The sequence below is a fragment of the Ctenocephalides felis genome, unplaced genomic scaffold (assembly GCF_003426905.1).
Source record: "Ctenocephalides felis isolate EL2017-DRISC unplaced genomic scaffold, ASM342690v1 CF-g0.4_SCAFFOLD_03572, whole genome shotgun sequence".
NCBI classification, from domain to species: Eukaryota; Metazoa; Arthropoda; class Insecta; order Siphonaptera; family Pulicidae; genus Ctenocephalides; species Ctenocephalides felis.
In genome coordinates, this window is record NW_020539726.1 from 36,554,675 (window position 1) to 36,575,383 (window position 20,709).

General features: G+C 29.7%; 2 protein-coding genes across 2 annotated transcripts in view; one reads left to right on the forward strand and one right to left on the reverse strand.

Moving 5' to 3' along the window:
• Window positions 1-1,617: 1,617 nt before the first annotated feature.
• On the forward strand, window positions 1,618-2,349 carry LOC113387806 (coiled-coil domain-containing protein 124). Its single transcript, XM_026625183.1, has one exon. The coding sequence runs from the start codon at window positions 1,715-1,717 to the stop codon at window positions 2,141-2,143; it is 429 nt and encodes a 142-aa protein (XP_026480968.1). The 5' UTR covers window positions 1,618-1,714; the 3' UTR covers window positions 2,144-2,349.
• Window positions 2,350-7,684: 5,335 nt separating this feature from the next.
• Window positions 7,685-20,709, reverse strand: part of LOC113387745 (TAR DNA-binding protein 43-like) — a gene marked incomplete in the record, with an annotated part of 22,859 nt that continues 9,834 nt past the window's right edge. The window contains 5 exon segments of the mRNA XM_026625118.1: window positions 7,685-8,048; window positions 11,568-11,797; window positions 16,937-17,125; window positions 19,161-19,223; window positions 19,310-19,517. Of these exon segments, the coding sequence (XP_026480903.1) occupies window positions 7,950-8,048; window positions 11,568-11,797; window positions 16,937-17,125; window positions 19,161-19,223; window positions 19,310-19,517 (789 nt within the window).

Here is a 20,709-nt window from a genome sequence, read left to right on the forward strand (position 1 = left end):
ATTAGACGAATAATATAAACTGAATTACAAAGTTATTATTATTAACTTTCCGTAGGGTTAGTTATAGTAATGAGCCGAAAATGAAAATAAAATTTTTTGCATTTCTCGACGTTTTGAAGGTTTCTGAACATTTTGGCATACCTCAGAAAACATGGATGTGAGTGTGTGTGTTTTGTATGTCCGCATTTTTTCGTCCACGTTTTCGGGCGCACGGATCAACCGATTTGAATAGTTTAAAAAACATTAGATTCCTATTGATAGGGAGATGTGCTGATTAGTTTTTGGCAAAGGAAGGTCCAGCCGTTACGGAGATATGGAGCAAAGAGTGCAGAAATAGAAATCGAGTTTTTGAGAGAACGCATCATCTGATTTGTATGATCCAAAAAACATTCAGTTCGTAATGACGGGAGAAAGTGGTTATTAGTTTTTGGCAAATGTAGGCCCAGCGGTTTCGGAGATACAGAGCTAAATGTTAAAAATGGCAGTTTTTGAGAGAACTAAGCGTCCGATTTAAATGATTCACAGAACTTTCTGCTTGTTTCACACAAAATAATTGATTTTGAAAAAATTTTTTTTGTGTATCGAAAATAATTCAGATTTTAATCGTAATTCTGACTAAAGTTCTAATTACTTTAAACAAATTTGTTTAACTTTGCAATTCAGTTTATATAAGTCTTATAAATATCAGACAATGTTACAAAATATTTATAATAATCTATTTGAAGAACATTAACTATTTCTCGAACATTTTGTTACGGTACGGGAAGTTCCAGCAATTTGCCTTAAGGCACGATGCCATACACGCCACTAGTTTAACTTTATTTTCGTAAGAAACATTTGGCTAATTTTATCTAAATATCTAAATCTAAGGCAAAATATTACTTTTAAACTAATCAATTCAATTCAATTTCAAATTCAAATTTGGCGCGCACGTTTTAGTTCCACTCATAGACAAAAGAAGAGTATTCCACTTCACTACTGTCAAAAAGCAATTCTGACAGCAAGATTATAAACTTATAGGTTATATGTAAAAAATCGACTTAAATACTAATAAAATAATACTTATACAATAAATTTACTTATATAATAAATTATACAATCATTTATCTTTTTAAACTAGTTCAATTTCAAATTCAAATTTGGCGCGCACGACTTAGTTTCCACTTCACTACTGTCAAAACGCATCTAACAATTCTGACAGCTAGATCAAAACTATAGGTTATATGTAAAAATCGACTTGAATACTAATAAAATAATACTTATACAATAATTTACTTATATAATAAATTATACAATCATTTATCTTTAAAACTAGTTCAATTTCAAATTCAAATTTGGCGCGCCCACTTCACTACTGTCAAAAAGCAATTCTGACAGCAAGATACAAACTTATAGGTTATTTGTACAAAATAGACTCAAATAATAATAATACAATTGTTACTTATTATATTCAAACTATCATTTATCTATTATGCCAAAAAATGATTTAATTGAAATCTAAATATCTAAATCTAAGGCAAAATATCACTTTTAAACTACGGTTCAATTTCAAATTCAAATTTGGCGCGCACCACTTCACTACTGTCAAAAAGCAATTCTGACAGCAAGATCAAAACATATAGGTTATATGTAAAAAATCAACTTAAATACTAATAAAATAATACCTATACAATAAATTTACTTATACAATAAATTATACAATCATTTATCTATTATGCCAAAAAAGTTTGCAGGCGAAAACAATAAAGCCGTCGAAGCCCGAGCTCGAAAAGCTGCAGCCAAAGAGGCTGAAAATGCAAAAAAACAAAAAGCTGCCGAAGACAAAGAATGGGAAGACAACGACAAGCAAATTGTAAAAAAACAACAACGCAAAGATGAACAGGAACGTAAAAAACAACAACTGCTCGAGAAAAAAGCAGAGGCTAAAGCTTTACTCGAACAAGAAATGAGTTCTATCAAAGTAGCCCCCAAGCAACCCCTGGCAAAAATCACTCGGGCTCAAATCATGGCTGAGAACGAAAAACGCGAAGCCGCGATAAAGAATATAAACAAACCTGTATCCATTACCCCTCCTTTAGAAGAGAACTTGAACAGACTCCAAATCGATGGTGAAGTAGCGAGGACTGTAGACGATGCCATATAAGTCCTTTCCTCCAAAGATCCTGAGATCGATAAGCATCCCGAGAAGAGGCTCAAGGCTGCTTTTACCGCTTTCGAAGAAGCCAATATGCCAAGGATAAAACAGGAGAATCCTACGTTACGACTGTCACAACTGAAACAGATTTTGAGAAAAGAATGGATGAAATCGCCTGAGAATCCGTTGAATCAGAGACTCTTGAAGAAATAAATAGGAATAGAATGTTTGTTTGTTTGTTTATTTATATGAATAAAAATGTTTAATTATAAATTATTAGTTTAAATTATTTTTAGAAGAAATATAGTAATAAATGTTATACAAACCTTAAAGTTGAAGTAAACTAGTGGTCATGGCATCGTGCCTTTAGGCAAATTGCTGGAACTTCCCGTACCGTACTTTAAAATTTTTAAAACTGAGAAATGGTATATTAGTTTTTTTTGAGAATTTTTATTATATTTTTGTAAAATTTGTATAATGAAAAAATTGCCCTTTTCTGTAAATACTGATAATTTTTTAAAACAACTGAATAATTTAAATATTGAAAAAAATGTCTTATCTTATTTAAAAATACTGATATTTTTTGAAAACTTAAAAAAAAAATGAATATTGAACTCTTGCTTTTTTTTTGAAAACACTCATATTCTTTGAAAACTTGAATTTAAATTGAAAATATTTGAAAAATTTGAATATTGAAAAAACTGAAAAAATTGCATTATTTGAAAATAAAGATATCTTTTGAAAACTCGAATTTTCTTTGAAAAATTTAAATATTGAACAAAATACCTGTTTTGAAAATACTAATATTTTTGGAAAACTATTTTTTTTTTTTTAAAAATATATAAATATTGAAAAAGTTAGTTTTTGAAAATTCTAATACTTTTTGAAAACTTCAGTTTTTTTAAAAATGTTTTGAAAATTTTGAATATCGAAAAAAAATCTTTTTTTTAAAAAAACTGGTACTCTTGAAAACTTGATTTTTTTTTTGAAAATTGAATATTGAAAAAAAATCGCCTTTCCTGAAATATTGATATTTTGAAAACTTGAAATTTTTGAAAATGAAAAAATTGCATTTAAAAAAAAAAAAGATTTTTTAAACATTTAATTGTTGTTTGAATATTGAAAAAATCGTAAAAAATGCATTTATTTAAAATATTGATATTCTTTTAAAACTTGGATTTTTTCTTTAAAAACATTTGAAAAACTTGAATTTGAATAAATTGAAAAGAAATTGCATTTTTTGAAAATAATGATATTTTTTAAAAACTTGAAAATTTAATGAAAACATTTGAATATTGAAAAATTACATTTGTTGAAAATACTGATATTTTTTGAAAACTTAAAAATATTTTGAAATTATTTAAAAAATTTGAATATTGAAAAAAATGCGTTTTTAAAAATTCTGATAATTTCTGAAACTTGAATTTTTGCGAAAACATTTGAAAAAATTGCTTTTGTTGAAACTTGTATAAGTTTTGTTTTTAACAAATTTGCATAATGAAAAAATAGCATTTTTTAAAAATACTGATATTATTTTAAAGCATTTTTTGAAAACACTGACATTTTTAAAAAAATTGAAAGTATTTTGAAAATATTTTAAACATTTGAATATTAATTTAAAAAAAAAATTGCTTACTGAAATTTCCGTCTTTTTAACTTCCCGTAGGGTAAGTTATAGTAATCGTCCAAAAATCGAAATCAAAAATTTTTACATTTCTCGACGTTTTGAAGGTTTCTGAACATTTTGGCATACCTCAGAAAAAATGGATGTGTGTGTGTGTGTGTGTGTGTGTTTTGTATGTCCGCGTTTTTTCGTCCACGTTTTCGGGCGCACGGATCAACCGACTTGAATGGTTTAAAAAACATTCGATTCCTATTGATAGGGAGATGTGCTGATTAGTTTTTGGCAAAGGCAGGTCCAGCCGTTACGGAGATATGGAGCAAAGAGTGCAAAAAATAGAAAGCGAATTTTTGAGAGAACGGATCAACCGATTTGAATGGTTTAAAAAACATTCGATTCCTATTGATAGGGAGATGTGCTGATTAGTTTTTGGCAAAGGTAGGCCCAGAGGTTTTGGAGTTACAGAGCAAAATTTAAAAAAAATGGCTGTTTTTGAGAGAACTAAGCGTCCGATTTAAATGATTCAAAGAACTTTCTGCTTTTTTCAACAAAACAATTGATTTTGGAAAAAAAAATTTTTTGTTTCTAATTTTTTTTCAAAAAAATTTTTTTGTAATTTTGGACTAAAAATTCAAAAAATCACCCAAGCTAAGCACAGTCTAAGCGCCACTCTGGTAGAAATGTTTACGCAAGTGCGTTTAGACTGTTTGTGTACTGGAGCACTTTTCCAATTTTGTGAAAATTATTGAAAAATGTGAAAATGCCGCCAAACTGAGCACAGTATAAGTGAAAATGTCGCACAGAATTATATGCAAATGCGTTCAGACTGTGACTATGCGGGAGCACTTTTTCAATTTTGTGTAAATTTGGCAACTATTTTTTTTTGGAATTTGATTCGAAATGAAATGACGATTGTTAATGTTCTGGAGATCATAAATTGATTTATTTATAATTAACTTTCCATAGGGTAAGTAATCGCAAAAAAATCGAAAATGAAAATTTTTATATATCTTCACGTTTCAGAGGTTTCTGAATATGTTGGCATACCTTGGAGAAATTTGATGTATGTGTGTGTGTATGTGTGGTGTGTGTGCGTGCATGTGTGTGTGTTCGGATACAAATTTTCGTCGACGATTTCGGGAACACGGATAAAGCAATTTGAATAATTCAAAAAACATTCTAGCCGTTCCGAAGATATGGGGCAAAAAGGGCCAAAAACGGTAACTTAGTTTTTAAGAGAACGGAGCGTCCGATTTGTATAGTTCAAAAAACATTTTACTTGTATTAACAAGATGAAGATTTGATCAAATTTTCATGAAGATAGGACTAGCGGTTTCGGAGATCTAGTAAAAAAACTAAAAAAAAATAACATTTGGCGGTCAACAATAATCATTAGACATTAGACATATGCATATCAAATTATCAGATATTTTATTGAGATTTTTACAATAAGTATAAGTTTTGTTTACATCCCTATGGGTTCCGTACTATTGTTTTTTCCGTTAGACAGCGACGCGGCGCTTACGCGCTTTATATTTTGTCTCTATGCAGTTAAAGCAGTACGATTGCTTTGAAAAAAAGTTCAGATCTTCCAAAATATATCAAAATGAAGATAACATTTTTTCCAAAAAAAATTTTTATAAAAAAATTGTTTAAAAATTTTTTTTTTAACAAAAATTTTATTTTCAAAAAAAGTAATTTTTTGTCCAATTTAAAATATCTAAAAAATCTTATTTTTTCGAAGTAAAATTTTTTCAAAAATGTTAATCGTTTTTAAAAAAATAATAATTTTTGGTACGGGAAGTTCCAGCAATTTGCCTCAAGGCACGATGCCTTAATTGCCTTAAGACAGAATTCCACTTACAGCTAGTTTTTTTCTTTAATTTTGAAATTTCTTGAATGTTTCTGATACCCATTCACGTCGATTGGATCCAGACTGTCCAAAATATCTCATTTTCAACCCTAAATATAATTCTTCAACTTTATTTTCGGAGTCTCCAAAACCGCTGGACCTGCCTTGGTAAAAATCTCATCAATTCGTCATTACTTCAATATAAATAAATTGTTTTTTGAATCATTCAAATCGGATACTTAGTTTTCTCATAAACTCGATATCCATTTCTGCACTCTTTGCTACGTAACTCCTAAACGGCTGGACCTGTCTTTGCTAAAAACTAATCAGCACAATAATAATAGCTAATTATAATTGATAAGAACCAATTTAAAGAATCATTGACAGATCTCCGAAACCGTTGCACCTGCCTTTGTAAAAATCATCAATTCGTCATTACTTCAATACAAATAAAATTGAACTTGAATCACTCAAATCGGATTCTTCTTTGTCTCAAAAACTTGATTGGCATTTTCGGCACTCTTTGCTCTTTATCTCCGTAACGGCTAGACCTGTCTCTAGTAAAAACTAATCAGCACAATAATAATAAATAACAAATCATAACAAATATTCTTAAAAACTTGAATTTTTTATAGGATATTGAAAAAATTACCGTTCTTCAAAACACAGATTTTTTTTTGAAAACACTTGAAAAATTTGAAACTTAATTTTTTTTTAAAAAAAATTGCATTGTAAAGACTGATACTTTTGAAAACATTTAAAAAAATTGAATATTAAAAATTGCCGTGTTTGAAAATAACGATATTCTTTGAAAACTTGAATTTTTTTATGAAATCAATACAAGTGGAATGTTTTTTTTGAATCATTCAAATCGGAGGCTCCGTTGTCTCATAAACTCCGCACATACATACATACATACTACACACATAAATTTTTTCTAAGGTATGCCAAAATGTTCAGAAACCTCTGGAACGTAAAGATTTGCCTAAAAATCATCAATTCGTCATTATTTCAATACAAATAAAATTGAACTTGAATCACTCAAATCGGATTTTAAAAACACACTTTCCATTTTCTGCACTCTTTGCTCCGTAACTCCGAAACGGCTGGACCTGTCTCTGCCAAAAACTAATCAGCACAATAATAATAAATAATTAACCATAATTGATAAGAATCGATTCAAAGAATCATTGACAAGAATCATTGAAATCCGCACATACATACATACATATTACACATATACATACATACACACACACACATGAATTTTTTCTAAAGTATGCCAAAATGTTCAGAAACCTCTGAAACGTAAACTTTCGATTTTTAGACGATTACTACAATTTACTCTACATGAAGTTAATAATTTTATCAATGCAATTTATACAGTCATAAGATTCAGAATGACCTGCCGAAAAAATGTATTCCCACAAACAAAATCCGTCCAAATTCAATGTAAATAATTTATTTTTTTACAACACATAATTTACAAAATAAAGATGCACTCTTTGCTCCGTATTTCCTAAACGGCTGGACCTGTCTCTGCTAAAAACTAATCAGCACAATAATAATAAATAATTAATCATAATTGATAAGAATAATTCAAATCCGCACATACATACATACATACTACACACATACATACACACAGACATGAATTTTTTCTAAGGTATGCCAAAATGTTCAGAAACCTCTGAAACGTAAACTTTCGATTTTTAGACGATTACTACAATTTACCCTACGGGAAGTTAATAATTTGTCAATTTAAATCATACAGTCATAAGATTCAGAATGACCTGAAACGTCTGAAAATGTATTCCCACAAACAAAATCCGTCCAAATTCAATGTAAATAATTTATTTTTTTACAACACATAATTTACAAAATAAAGAATATTTTTATAACCACATCCAAACCAGAAAACGCTACATCAACTTGCAATAACATTAGAGCACCACAGGTATATTTATTTATATATATATATATATTTATGTAAATATTAATAAAATTATATAATTTTCTATAAAACACATTAAACAATTGAGCAATCATCAAAAGTTACAAGACCAAGACCACCCACATTGTATATTCAGACACAAATTGTAAATGTAAAGCAAATAATAATAATATTTATACATTCAAAACCATCAAGCATTTTTACCTTTTTGTACAAACCGAAAATTAACAAACCGACTACACACACGGACTTGAATATAATACATATTCACATTTCGTTTAGAATATGATCCATCATTAAAAATATAATACAATTATATCATCATCATCATAATCATGCACCTTCTTTTTTAATAAACATACGACGACATTTTCAAAACTTTTTTTTTTCAGTTCTCATATTTGTAGGCGCTCGTTTTTATGTCGTGAGACATGTGTGTGGGTATGCCTTGTCCAGCCCACGTCTGGTTACCACGTTGCTGGTTCATCTGATAAAAAAATAGATAAATCAATATATATATATATATATATATAATTATATATATCTTATATATAAAAATAGAGCTCTCGATCGGAGCTCGAAATGATCCGCTAAAACTCCTAAACGGCTAAACTGATTTGGCCAGTCTTAATCTTAAAAAATTCGTGCTAATCAGTCGGAATGTCGGAAAGGTGAGATATTATTTCAAAATCGCGTAGATACTTTACATTATTAATTTGAAATTTTTTGTAGAAGCGTAATTTGAATAAAACAATGAACGGTGGCTAATACGTCAAATATCAAATGTTTTTGATAGATGATGTTCAATTACGTTTAATAGGATGTTTTGCGTGAATATTATTTAATTATGATTAAATTGTAGTAAGTAGTTATATTTATACACAAAACTTTTCACACTCCTTGTTAATTTTTTAACAAAGGAATACTGCTGACAAGAAAATTTTGTCATCTTTTTTTTAAAAAAAAAACTCTACTGATGAGCAAATAGTAACATTTTTAAAGAAAAAAGAAACTCTACTGAAAAGAAAATTGTCAAATTTTTTGAGAAAAATGGAACTCTACTGACGAGCAAATTGTAATATTTTTATAGAAAAAAGAAACTCTACTCAAAAGAAAATTGTAACAATTTTAAAGAAAAAAGGAACTCTACTGATGAGCAAATTGTAACAATTTTAGAAAAAAAAAGGAACTCCACTGACAAATTGAAACATTTTTAGAGAAAAAGGAACATTACTCACTAGCAAATTCTAATATTTTTAGGAAAAAAAACTCTTCTGACGAGTAAATATTGATATTCTTTATTCAAACACTTTTTGAAAAAGAAACTCTACTGACGAGAAATAAAAAAAAACTACATCTTTAATACCAGTTTGCTCGTCCGTAGAGTCCTTTCTCCATTTCTTGCCTTTAATATTGCAGTTTGCTCGTTAATAAAGTCCTTTCTCCATTTCTTGTCTTTAATTTCAGTTTGCTCATCAGTAGAGTCCCTCTCCTATATATAATTTTTATTGAATCCCGTTTGCTTGTCAGTAGAGTCTCTTTCCGATATATAAATTTTATTAAATCCTGGTTACTCGTCAGTAGAGTCGCTTTCTAAATATAAATTTTATTGAATCCCATTTGCTCGTCCTTTACCTAACTATACATTTTATTAAATCCCGTTTGATTGTCAGTAGAGTCCCTTTCCTAATTATAAACTCTATTAAATCCCGCTGGCTGGTCAGTAGAGTCCCTTTCGGATATATAAATTTTATTAAATCACGTTTGGTCGTCAGTTGCTTTCTCTTTCCTAAATATAAATATTAATAAAACTAGTTTGCTCGTCAGTAGAGCCCCTTTCATCTTTTTACTGATCTCTAAAAAATCTCGATTGCTCGTTAGTAGATTCCCTTTCCTAATTATAAATTTTATTAAACCTAGCTTGCACGTCAGTTTTTACTAATCCCTAAGAAATCTAGTTTGCTCGTCAGTAGAGTCCCTTTGGTCAGAGTCAGTAGAGAGGCGATCGAATCATTGGCTTATATTTATTGCATTTTTGACCGAAAAAAACGGAAAACTTGAGAATCAAAATTAATTTTATGATTATTTTTGAAGAGAAAAAATAGAATTCTTTGAATAACATTTATATAAAAATAATGCTGTAAACTTTGTATGAAACAAGAAAAATCCTTATTAATGTATGTATTGGAGATGGGTAACTCACTCCGGAGTTATGACTCCGATACAACTCCTTCCTCGGAGTGAATCCGAGTGGAGTTGCCTCACCGGATTTGTCATATAAACCGACTTCCATAAACTGATACTAAATCTGTTAACGTGTGCAGATATTTGCTTGAGATTTTTTACTAATACAAAGATTTGGGTTGAAAGAAAAGGTCTTTTTCTCGTCTCTCATTCAGTTTTATGACTTTCCAGGTATATAATGTCTCAAAATAATGCTATTTTGTATTCTATATTTTGTACACGATAATGTTTGGCGGTAAATGTGCTCTTTCAATGGCATACAACCAGCTAAAAAATATTTAGTATTATATTATAACTTTTACACAATTATGATTTTATAATTGTGTAAAAGTAATAGTATGCTAATCGAACTACCTAATGTATAATTAATTCTCGAAAGGAAAATAATAAAAGAATGTGAGATATTATTATTTTGTGAAAATATTATACGCAAAGTATTATATATTATACGTTATATATATTATACATAAGGTTCACTGCATTATTTTCATATAAAATTAAACATATTCAAATAATTCTGTATTTTCTCTTCAGAACTAATTACAAAATTGATGTCCAAGTTTTTTGTCAATTTAAGATTTGTATGCATATTGAAATGCATAAAAATAGTAATTATTTTAAACTGTTTATGTTTAATATTTTTCATGAAATACCTCACATTCTCCTATTATTTCCTTTTCGAGAATTAATTGTGAATTAAATATAAAATCATAATTGTGTAAAAGTAATAATATAATACTAAATATTTGTTTGCTGGTTGTATACCATTGAAAGAGATCATTTACAGACAAGGATTATCGTATACAGAATATAAAATACGAAATTAACGCTTTTTTTCTACAAAAATCTAGTAAAAATATTAATCAAATGTCTGTACGTGTTAACAGATTTAGTACCATTTTAGGGGGGGGCTCGCCCGTAGGTCAGCAGTTAAGAGCGACGGGACTTGTTTCAGAGGTCCCGGGTTCGATACCCACTACGAGCAGCTTGTTGTCAGGCAACATTGACAACGATTTTCACTTGGAAATATAGATAGCAATATGTTTCCAAGTGAAAATCCTCACTTCACCCGGCATTATTGCACCATACTTGCCCTATTACAGATATTGTAATAAAAATTTACCATACAGAGATGTGACAACTGTTTGGGTTGCCATCTGTAATAAAACAAACGTAGTTTGTAACATATTAATCTCAACAGCTTCTGATCGCTGTTCAAATAAAATTATAAAAAAAAAAAAAAAATTAGGGAAGTCGGATATGACAAATCCTGTGAAACAACTCCACTCGGATTCACTCTGAGGGAGGAGTTGTATCGGAATGATAACTCTGGAGTGAGTTACCCATATCTACAAATTCTACATATTATACATCTACAGTAGAGTATTATATTACTTAGAAACCGATTCTGCCGCACAACAGACCAATGTTATGGCAAAACCATGTTATGAAGAACTTCCCATACTAAATATTGAAAGAAAGCCGTTGTGGTATTTTTCAGGCTGTCAAATAGAAAATCTAACCCAGAAACCGCACAAATGTCGAGCAAACGATGTTAGATAACAGTGTGTTTCTGACTCATGTTCATAACATACGAGTGACGTTTTAGTTTATGTGTAAAACGCCTGATTGCCCAGCAAATACATGACATTTCGACAGTATTCAGTACGATTCAGTAGCTTAACCTATAGAAGTCGGAGCGTAACATGGCCTTGCCATAACATTTATCTTATTAATCTATTACTATCCTTCTATCCCTTACATGATCGGTGTTCGATGCCTGCGCCATCCAGTTGTAATTCCCCGACTGCTGCTGCTGCTGCGGCGTCGTCATGGTGTTCGATCCGACGGAGCTGCTCGGGTATCCGCTCGGCTCCTGTCGGCTCTGCTGCTGCTGCATGTTGCCTATGAGGCCCCAGCCGGCCTGATTGAGGGCGGCCGCTACTACTGCAGGATTTAATGGTAATGCATTAACATTCATTGTCCCCATTCCTAGAAGCATCAAGGCAATACTGATCAACTCGGTAAAGTTCATCACTTCAGGTATTAGGGTAAGATGATAGAATAAAATGTCAATTGGAAATAGATACAGTGAATAGGAGTGATAGAATAAAATATCAATTGGAAACAGACACAGTGAAAGTGTGGAAACAATATTAACTAGTGGTGTATGGCATCGTGCCTTAAGGGGGGCGATACATGTAATCGCCTTAATTTTTACCATTTTTTGAGGACTTTTTAAACTGGGAAGGAATGATTGAATCTTTTTGAACTTTTTTAGGGTTATTTATTATATATTAAAATACACAAAGAAAATTTTTTTTTAATTTTTTTTTTTTAAATGGCTGCCGTAAAAATAAATCTGCCAAGACCCTCTCGGAAAACGCCATCAATTTGCGGGCGTTCTCACTTTTCGTACGGTGATCTGAATTTAAAAAAATTAGTTTGTACGTGTTCATAAAACATATATCTTCTAGTTAAACCAAAAAAAAATTAAAAAAGTCAAAAAATCGTAAATTGGCACACCTTAGAAAAAAAAAGTTCGATTTTTCACCTTTTTTTCAATGGTTTTTTTGGTAAAAGGGTTAATTTTTGAAACATTTTTTGGAATGTTTGAGGTTTAACTAGAAGCTATTACTGTAAAGTAGATGTGCGCAAAATTTCATTGGAATCGGTTGAGAACTTTTTGAGTTATCGCGCCCGCAAACTTCAAAAATGTCGTTTTGAGAAAAACGCGTTTAAAGTTTTGACACAGAAACAGATAAGAGTACAATAGCACTCGAGCGTCGAGTTGAGGCGTGGCACTTAAATGAGTTTTTATTGTATAAATAATGATAATTTTGTTTTGAATATTTACAGGCATATTTTTGAGATGTTATTGTAACGATTTATGAAAAAAAAAAACGATTTTTTATTTTCTTGTTACATGTATCGCCCCCCTTAAGGCAAGTTGCTGAAACTTGCCGTACTGTAATAAAATATTCGAGAGATTTTAAATTTTTACCAACTAGTTTATTATAAATACTTAGTTCATATGTTTTTATTTATATACTTATTTTTATACTTAGTTTATATTCATATTTTATAAACAAAATACACGAGCTTATGAATTGGACGACTACGTTTATATACGTTTACATCAAAAATAAACTAGTTGGTTTGGTATTTAGCTTTGAGGCAAGATACATGAACTTCCCGATATGTGTAAATAATCGACTTAATCAAAAAAAATAGGTGTAAATAATATACTTCATCAATCCTACATTAAAAAAACGATAATAACTTTAGCAAAGTTTGACGAATTTTTAAAATTAAACTACTTGTCGTAAGACCGTAATATTACAGTAAGTTCTATAAGACCATGATGTATATCGCCAAAAAAAGTTGGCAAATGAAAATCGGCTTAAATTTTTTTTTCAACAGTTAATTACAAGAAAACGGCTCGGTAGATTTTCACCTAAAACTAATCAGTACCATTCCCAACTAATATCTTTCGAACAGTTTTTGATTTTTTAAAATCGGTTCGGTAGGATGAGCTTAAATGTGGACGAAAAGTTTAACACTTTTTTTTTCAAATTGCAAAGAAACAAATGGCTTTTAAATTTCTAAAATCGGTTCAGGCGTTTTTGAGAAAACGTCGATCAAAAGTCTAATTTTGACAAATGCCAAAAAAACGATACCAATTTTTGCAAACTTCGACGAATTTTTAAAGCTGAACCAGTTGTCGTAGGGCCGTAATATTTTAGTACGATCTAGAAGACTATGGTATCTACAGTCAAAAAAATAATCATAAAAATCGTCGAATTTTTTTTTTTAAAAAAAACTATTACAAGAAATCGGCCTGGCCGATCTCTACCAAAAACTAATCAGCACGATTCCCAACCAATATCTTTCGAACGATTTTTGAATTTTCAAAATCGATTCAGAATTTCGGGTTAAAACGTAGACACAATTTTTTTCACTTTTCTGCGATTTATAAAGAAACGGCTTGGCCGATCGTCGCACAAAACTGACAAACAATAGTTCTCGTAGAGATACATCGAATGGCTTTTCGAGAAAACGTCGATTTACGGCAAAAAATCTGTTCACATACACACACACACACACACACACTTTTTCCAAATTTGGTCTCATTCGATTCAGAATGGCTTGAAACGTCAAGAAAACATAAAATTAGAGAATCGGATTTTTTGATGAAAACAAACTTCTCCTTCGGGAAGTTAATAAACTAGTTGGAAGTGGCATTTTTTCTGCCTTAAGGCAAGTTGCATGAACTTTCCGATATGTGTAAATAATCGACTTAATCAATAAAAAATATATTAATGTATGAGTGATTAAAAGTATTCCGAATGGATTTATTACACATTATTAAAAACGAACGAAAGCGTTAACTCGGAGTATTTTCTAAAAGCAAGTTTTCACAAATCAACAATTTTTATAATTGAACCGATTTCCGTAGGATTTTAATGGTTTAGTATATTCATTAAGACCAAGTACTCAATCGTTATACCAAGTAAATCGTCTAATTTTAATTTTAACAAATGTCAAAACTCTACTTATTTTCTCAAACTTTGATTAATCTTTAAAATTAAACTACTTGTCATAGGGACGTAATATTGCAGTAAGTTCTATAAAACCATGATATATATTGCCAAAAAAAGTTCCATAAAAATCGGCTTAATTTTTTTTTTGAACAGTTAATTAGAAGAAAACGGCTCAGTAATATGAGCTTAAATGTGTACGAATTGTTCAACACTTTTTTCAAATTACAAAGAAACGGCTCGACAAATCGTTGCACCAAACTTATAAACGATAGTCCTTATTGAGATACATCAAATGGCTTTTAAATTTCTGAAATCGGCTCAAGCGTTTTTGAGCAAATGTGGTTGAAAGGTCTAATTTTGATAAATGCCAAAAAAACTATTCTAATTTTGGCAAACTTCGACGGATTTTTAAAATTAAACGACTTATTACTATATACTGAAATATTATGGCCCTACTTGTCATAGTAAGCCGGTAGTATGATTTATAAGACCATGGTACCTATAATTAAAAAAAACATCAAAATCGTCTAAAGAAAAAAAAATCAACTGTTAATTACAAGAAAACGTGTCAGCGAATCTTTACTGAAAATTAGTCAGGTCGATTCCCAACTAATATCATTTGAACAGTTTCTGAATTTTTAAAATCGATTCAGAATTACGGGCTAAAACGTGGACCAAATTTTTTTCACTCTCCTTCTATTGGGTTTCAAATTTTTGAAATAGGATAAGGCGTTTTTGAGAAATCTGTTCACATTCACACACACACACACTTTTCCTAACTGTAAGTCTCATTTGATTCAGAATAACTTAAAACGTCGAGAAGACATAAAATTAGCGAATCGGATTTTTTGATCAAAACAAACAAAAATTTGATACAACCATCATGATCAACATTTCTTAAAAAGGTTTTGGAAAATTATGATAATAGATGAAGTGAATGATAATATTAAGAAACTAGTCGAGAAGCTGAAAAATAAAAAAATCATCAGTAGAAATGTATAAATAGACATTGGTAGACATTGAAGCAATATTGCTGTCAAAATAAAGACCGTGTAAAACTATTACTTCGTACTAATTTAGAATTTGACTAATGATGTTTTGACAACATTTTAATACACATTTCTTGCTGATTACCAAAACAATTTTAAACGAATAAAATTTTTATATAACATTTGAAATTTTGTTATTTTTTGTAACAATTTAAGTGATTTATTTAAAATAAATTATGCATTCTTAGTTCAAACGTGGACGACCATTTTTACATCTTTTCGCTTAAAATAAAGAAAAGGCTTGGCCGATCGTCGCACAAAACTGACAAACAATAGTCCTCATTGAGATACATAATGGCTTTTATATTTTTAAAATCGGTCCAGCCGTTTTTTTTGAGAAAACGTCGGTTTACGGTAAAAAAATTTGTTCACACACACATACTTTTCCAAATTTGACCTCACTGGATTCATAATGGCTTGAAACGTCGAGAAAACATAAAATTAGCGAGTCGGATTTTTTGATGAAAACATAAACTTCTCCTTCGGGAAGTTAATAATAATAAAGACAAAATAAAGCAAACGATTAAAAAAACACAATGAGTAAAATAGAATAAAATTTGAAAGGAACTCTATTAACAATCGAAATAAAAACAAAATCAGTCCATAATGATCCTAAGAGTAAATTTTGGCTTTAATACAGACATACTTTCCAATTTCGGTGCCAAATGATTCAGAATGACTTGAAACGTCGAGAAAACAAAATTACTAATTTGCATTATTTTTTCTCTAACTCTTTTACCATAGGCCTATAATATTTTAAGAAATTTACTCAACTATCTACTCTATCTTATCACTAAGTTACACCAAAATTCGAGACGATTAAAAATATTATTACTACTAATACAGTTTTAAGAATAAAGTTTTAAAACAATTTTTGAGTTTGAAAAATTAGAATTTGTAAAAATCATAGACCTTATACTACATGGAGTGCTGGGCGAGCGCAAAAAAGTGCTCAAACATAGAAGGGACTGTGGCGTCACATGTCTGAGCGAACGTTGCCGACGACAATCGCGGACGCACCCGATTGATCAAAATACAATCATTTGTCGTATGTTATATTTTAACAATATAATGGCAATTGTGATGGCTGATAATTTTGTAAGAAATTATATTAATAATATGTAATAATATTTATCATAATAATTAATTTTATTCAAACTTGACCTGTGATAGTTTTATTTCAATAATATAATGGCTATTGCGATGGCTGATAATTTTGTAAAAAATGATATTAATAATATTATTAATGTACATAAAATCGAATACACCTGTTATATATATTATATATATATATATATAGATATAGATAGATATATATATATATATGATAAAGTTTATATTAGCCACGTAACATACGACATTTGACATTTGATCAATCGGAAGAGTCCGCGATTGTCGTCGGCAATGTTCGCTCAAACACAGTCCTTTCTATGTTTGAGCACTATACACAACGTAAGACATATGAGAACCATCAGTCTATGTAGTGTAATGTCTATGATAAAAATGAATTTGTGACAAATTTAATAATTTTTACTTACCCATGGGATTTTGCATGTTCTGCGCCGGCGGCATTGTCCTGCTATTTTGTCCTTGAGAATTGATACCGAGGTTTTGTAAATTTGGCATATCGATATTGCTCCTTTGTCCGGATGGCCACGAATTATTTTGCTGATTGTAATAAGAATCATTTGTCCCGACACGATTGTTGGCTTGATTAGTGTTTTGACCTGAAATAATAAAAAAAATAATAACAATAAAATCATCTGCATATAAAGGTGGTCCTGGTCCTTAATATAGTAATTTTCGAATTTCCTTGCTCCCAAGGGCTCAAATGCTTCCAAAGTAATAAAAAAAAAATACTCTGAAAGTTTTAGCTCTTAATATTAACATTTAGATAGTCCGCAATTCAATTAAAAGTTTCGTATATTTATTATTAACATATGTCATAAAGTAAACTATTGCGCCATCTGTGATAGCTGACTTGTAATTTCGATTAAATAAATTAAATAAATCTTTTGTTGCAAAAATAATTTTGATTTTTGATTTGATTTAAGATATATATAAAATTCTTCTGTAATGATGTATGTAAATCTACTCCTCCCAAACGATCATTCGGATTTTGATAAATCTTTCTGAAGTTTGTCAAGAGAATTTTTTAGAATTTTTTGAATTATAGAAATATAGTTAGATTGTAGAAACAAATGGAAAAAATTACAAAGAACCGCTTATCATTGTTTGACCTTGAAAATATTTGAGGCGTTTGTTTGACATTGAAAACAAATAAAAACCGTCATCTGCCAAACATTTCAATTTACTTATGAGCCTACACAATATTAGAATATGTGTAATAAATTCATGATTATGAATAAGAAAAATGTAATGTCTACATTATTATTGCCAAAAAGCAGCTGAGATGTGCCAGAAATTAAAATAATTTAAAATACATTATATGATGGCAGATTGAATGAAACATATGAACAGGATTTGAAAAATTAATTCACTTGAAATATGAAATTAAGTATTAATCAGCGCACGCCTTAGGGGGCGTCAACACAAAATTAAGATATGAAATTTTCAATATATTTTTTTTCAATATATAATTTCTTTGCATCTTTTACTAATCTTTGCACATAATTTTTAAAATACGTTAAAAATTTCACTTAAGGGGAACAACTAGTGTAACTGCCTAAAAAAAAGGTAATTTTTGGGAATTTATATTAAAAATACTACTTCAACAATCATTTCAAAATTTTAGGAATATATTTATACATGTTTTAAGAATACATAGTAAAATTTTTGAAGAAAAAAATTAAATATTTTTTAAGTTATCGTCGATCTCCAACGGCGCGACAAAAAAAATGGTCCTTCACTGCTGCAGTGATTCCGGCCTTCTACGTGGATGAAATTTAAAAAAAAAATTCTCGTTAAACTAGATAATATTGTCTGTAAAATGAACTACGATAAAGAAAAAAAAACAAAAACTGACAAAATGACGGCGTTTTTTTAAAAAATGTCGAATTTCACTCAAAATTTAGGTCGTTTTTGGACTGCCAAAATTCGATTTTTGATCAGATCAAACGCGCTTTTCTCGAAACAGCATTTCCGAATTTGCTGCAGCGATTACTCAAAAACAAATGTTCCGATCACTATCATTTTTTTTACATTTTCTATATATAGTTCTCCGTAAAATGAACTATCGATTTTTTGATCGGATCAAAAATCGAATTTTGGTAGTCCAAAAACGACCAAAATTTTGGGTAAAATTCGGCTGTTTTTTAAAAAACGCCGCCATTTTGTCAATTTTTGTTTTTTTTTATCGTATCTGTATTTTTTTTACAGACAATATTATCTAGTTTAACCAGAATTTTTTTTTTTTTATTTCATCCACGTAGAAGGCCGGAATCACTGCAGCAGTGAAAGTCTTTTTTGTCGCGCCGTTGGAGATCGACGATAACTTAAAAAATATTTAATTTTTTTCTTCAAAAATTTTACTATGTATTCTTAAAACATGTGTAAACATATTCCCAAAATTTTGAAATGATTGATAAAGTATTTTTTTTAATATAAATTCCCAAAAATCACTTTTTTAGGCGGTTACACTAGTTGTGCCCCTTAAAAAACGATAATTATTATTTTTAACTGAACGGTAAACATTAGTATAGGATATTAAAAAAATGTAGACGTGGGTACAGGACAACGTCTGTCGGGTCATCTAGTATATATATATATATATATATATATATATAAAATTGGTGTACTAACCGTTATTAAAATTCCTATTTTGATCCGATTTTGGCGCTGCATTTGATATGTGTACTGATACTCCTGAAATAAAATACAAATTTATATACAAACATTTATATATATATATATATATATATTTATATATAATATATAATATTTATTATTACCTTTTATAATATGATCCTCTCCACAAAGACTTTGTGCCACATCAGGGTCTAAAAACGTAACAAAACTGAAAGCTCTGAAGGGTTTAGGGATAAAAACATCAGTAACTTCGCCAAAACTCGAAAAATATTCTTGCAAATCATCGGCCGTCAGATCTTCTGTGCATTTTCCTACAAAAACTTTGCAGGGCATCTGTTGAATTCTTCCTTCCTGAGAAATAATAAAAATTTGTGAAATATAATAGAAACCTACTAACAAGGAGTACCTCAGGTTTATTTTTATAGGATTTTGGTGAAACTTTGCATGGTGATATGAGAAGTGGTTTAGTTATAAGAATTAATTAAAGTTGAGAACTAGTGGGACGCATGGCATCGTGCCTTGAGGCAAATTGCTGGAACTTCCCGTACCGTAATTAAACATTCGAAGAATAAAAATAATCAGTCAACAAAAATGGCTATGAATTAATATTATAAAAACTAGAATTTTCATTATTTGTTCCTTGTAGACAAAATAACTTATTAGATTAGACGACGGTGTTTATATATGTTTGAATGAAATATATATATAAAGGTTGTCAAATATCTCCCTTCCGCCTTTTTGAAACCAAGAGCAAAAAAGCGAAAGGGAGATATTTGACAACCTAATATATAAACAAAATCTAATTATTGTTAGAATGAACGTATTTTATTTCAAATGCATCAATTTTTCGTTCGCGAAATATATGCACTGAGTTAACAATTTGAAATAGTTCATGTAGTATCGATTTTTTTGCGATTTATATTTTTTCCGTTACTTTGTAATTTGGAATAAAGTGTTAAATCTTTCGTCCACATTGAAGCTCATACTACCGAATCGATTGTAAAAAATCAAAAACTGTTCGAAAGATATTAGTTGATAATGATACTGATTAGTAATTAGGAGAAAATCTACATAACCGTTTTCTTGTAATTAAGGGGCACACATAGTGTGACAACCTGGAAAAAAGTCATTTATGGGAATTAAAAAATAATAAAAACTAGTGAATCGATCTATTTAAAATTTTGAGGGCATATTTATACATGACTTGAGAATACACAGTAAAATTTTTAAATAAAATATTAAATATTTTTGAAATGACATGCAATCTCCGGCGGCGCCAAAAAAAGGTTCTCCACTGTTGCAGTGATTGCAGCTGCCTTCTCCGTTGATAAAACATAATAAAAAAATCTCGTTAAACTAGATAATAATGTCTGTACAGATAATAATGGAATAATAACCTACGATAAAAATAAAAAATCAAAAATTGACAATATGACGCCGTTTAAAAAGATGTCAAACTTGATCGTCTTTGGCCTGCAAAAATTTTATAAAAAACTGTAAAAAAATTCGATAGTGATCGGATAATTTGTTATTGAGTAATCGC

Coding starts and splice junctions, on each gene's coding strand:
- LOC113387806 (XM_026625183.1), top strand. CDS start 1,715: ATGCCAAAAAAGTTTGCAGGCGAAAACAATAAAGCCGTCGAAGCCCGA.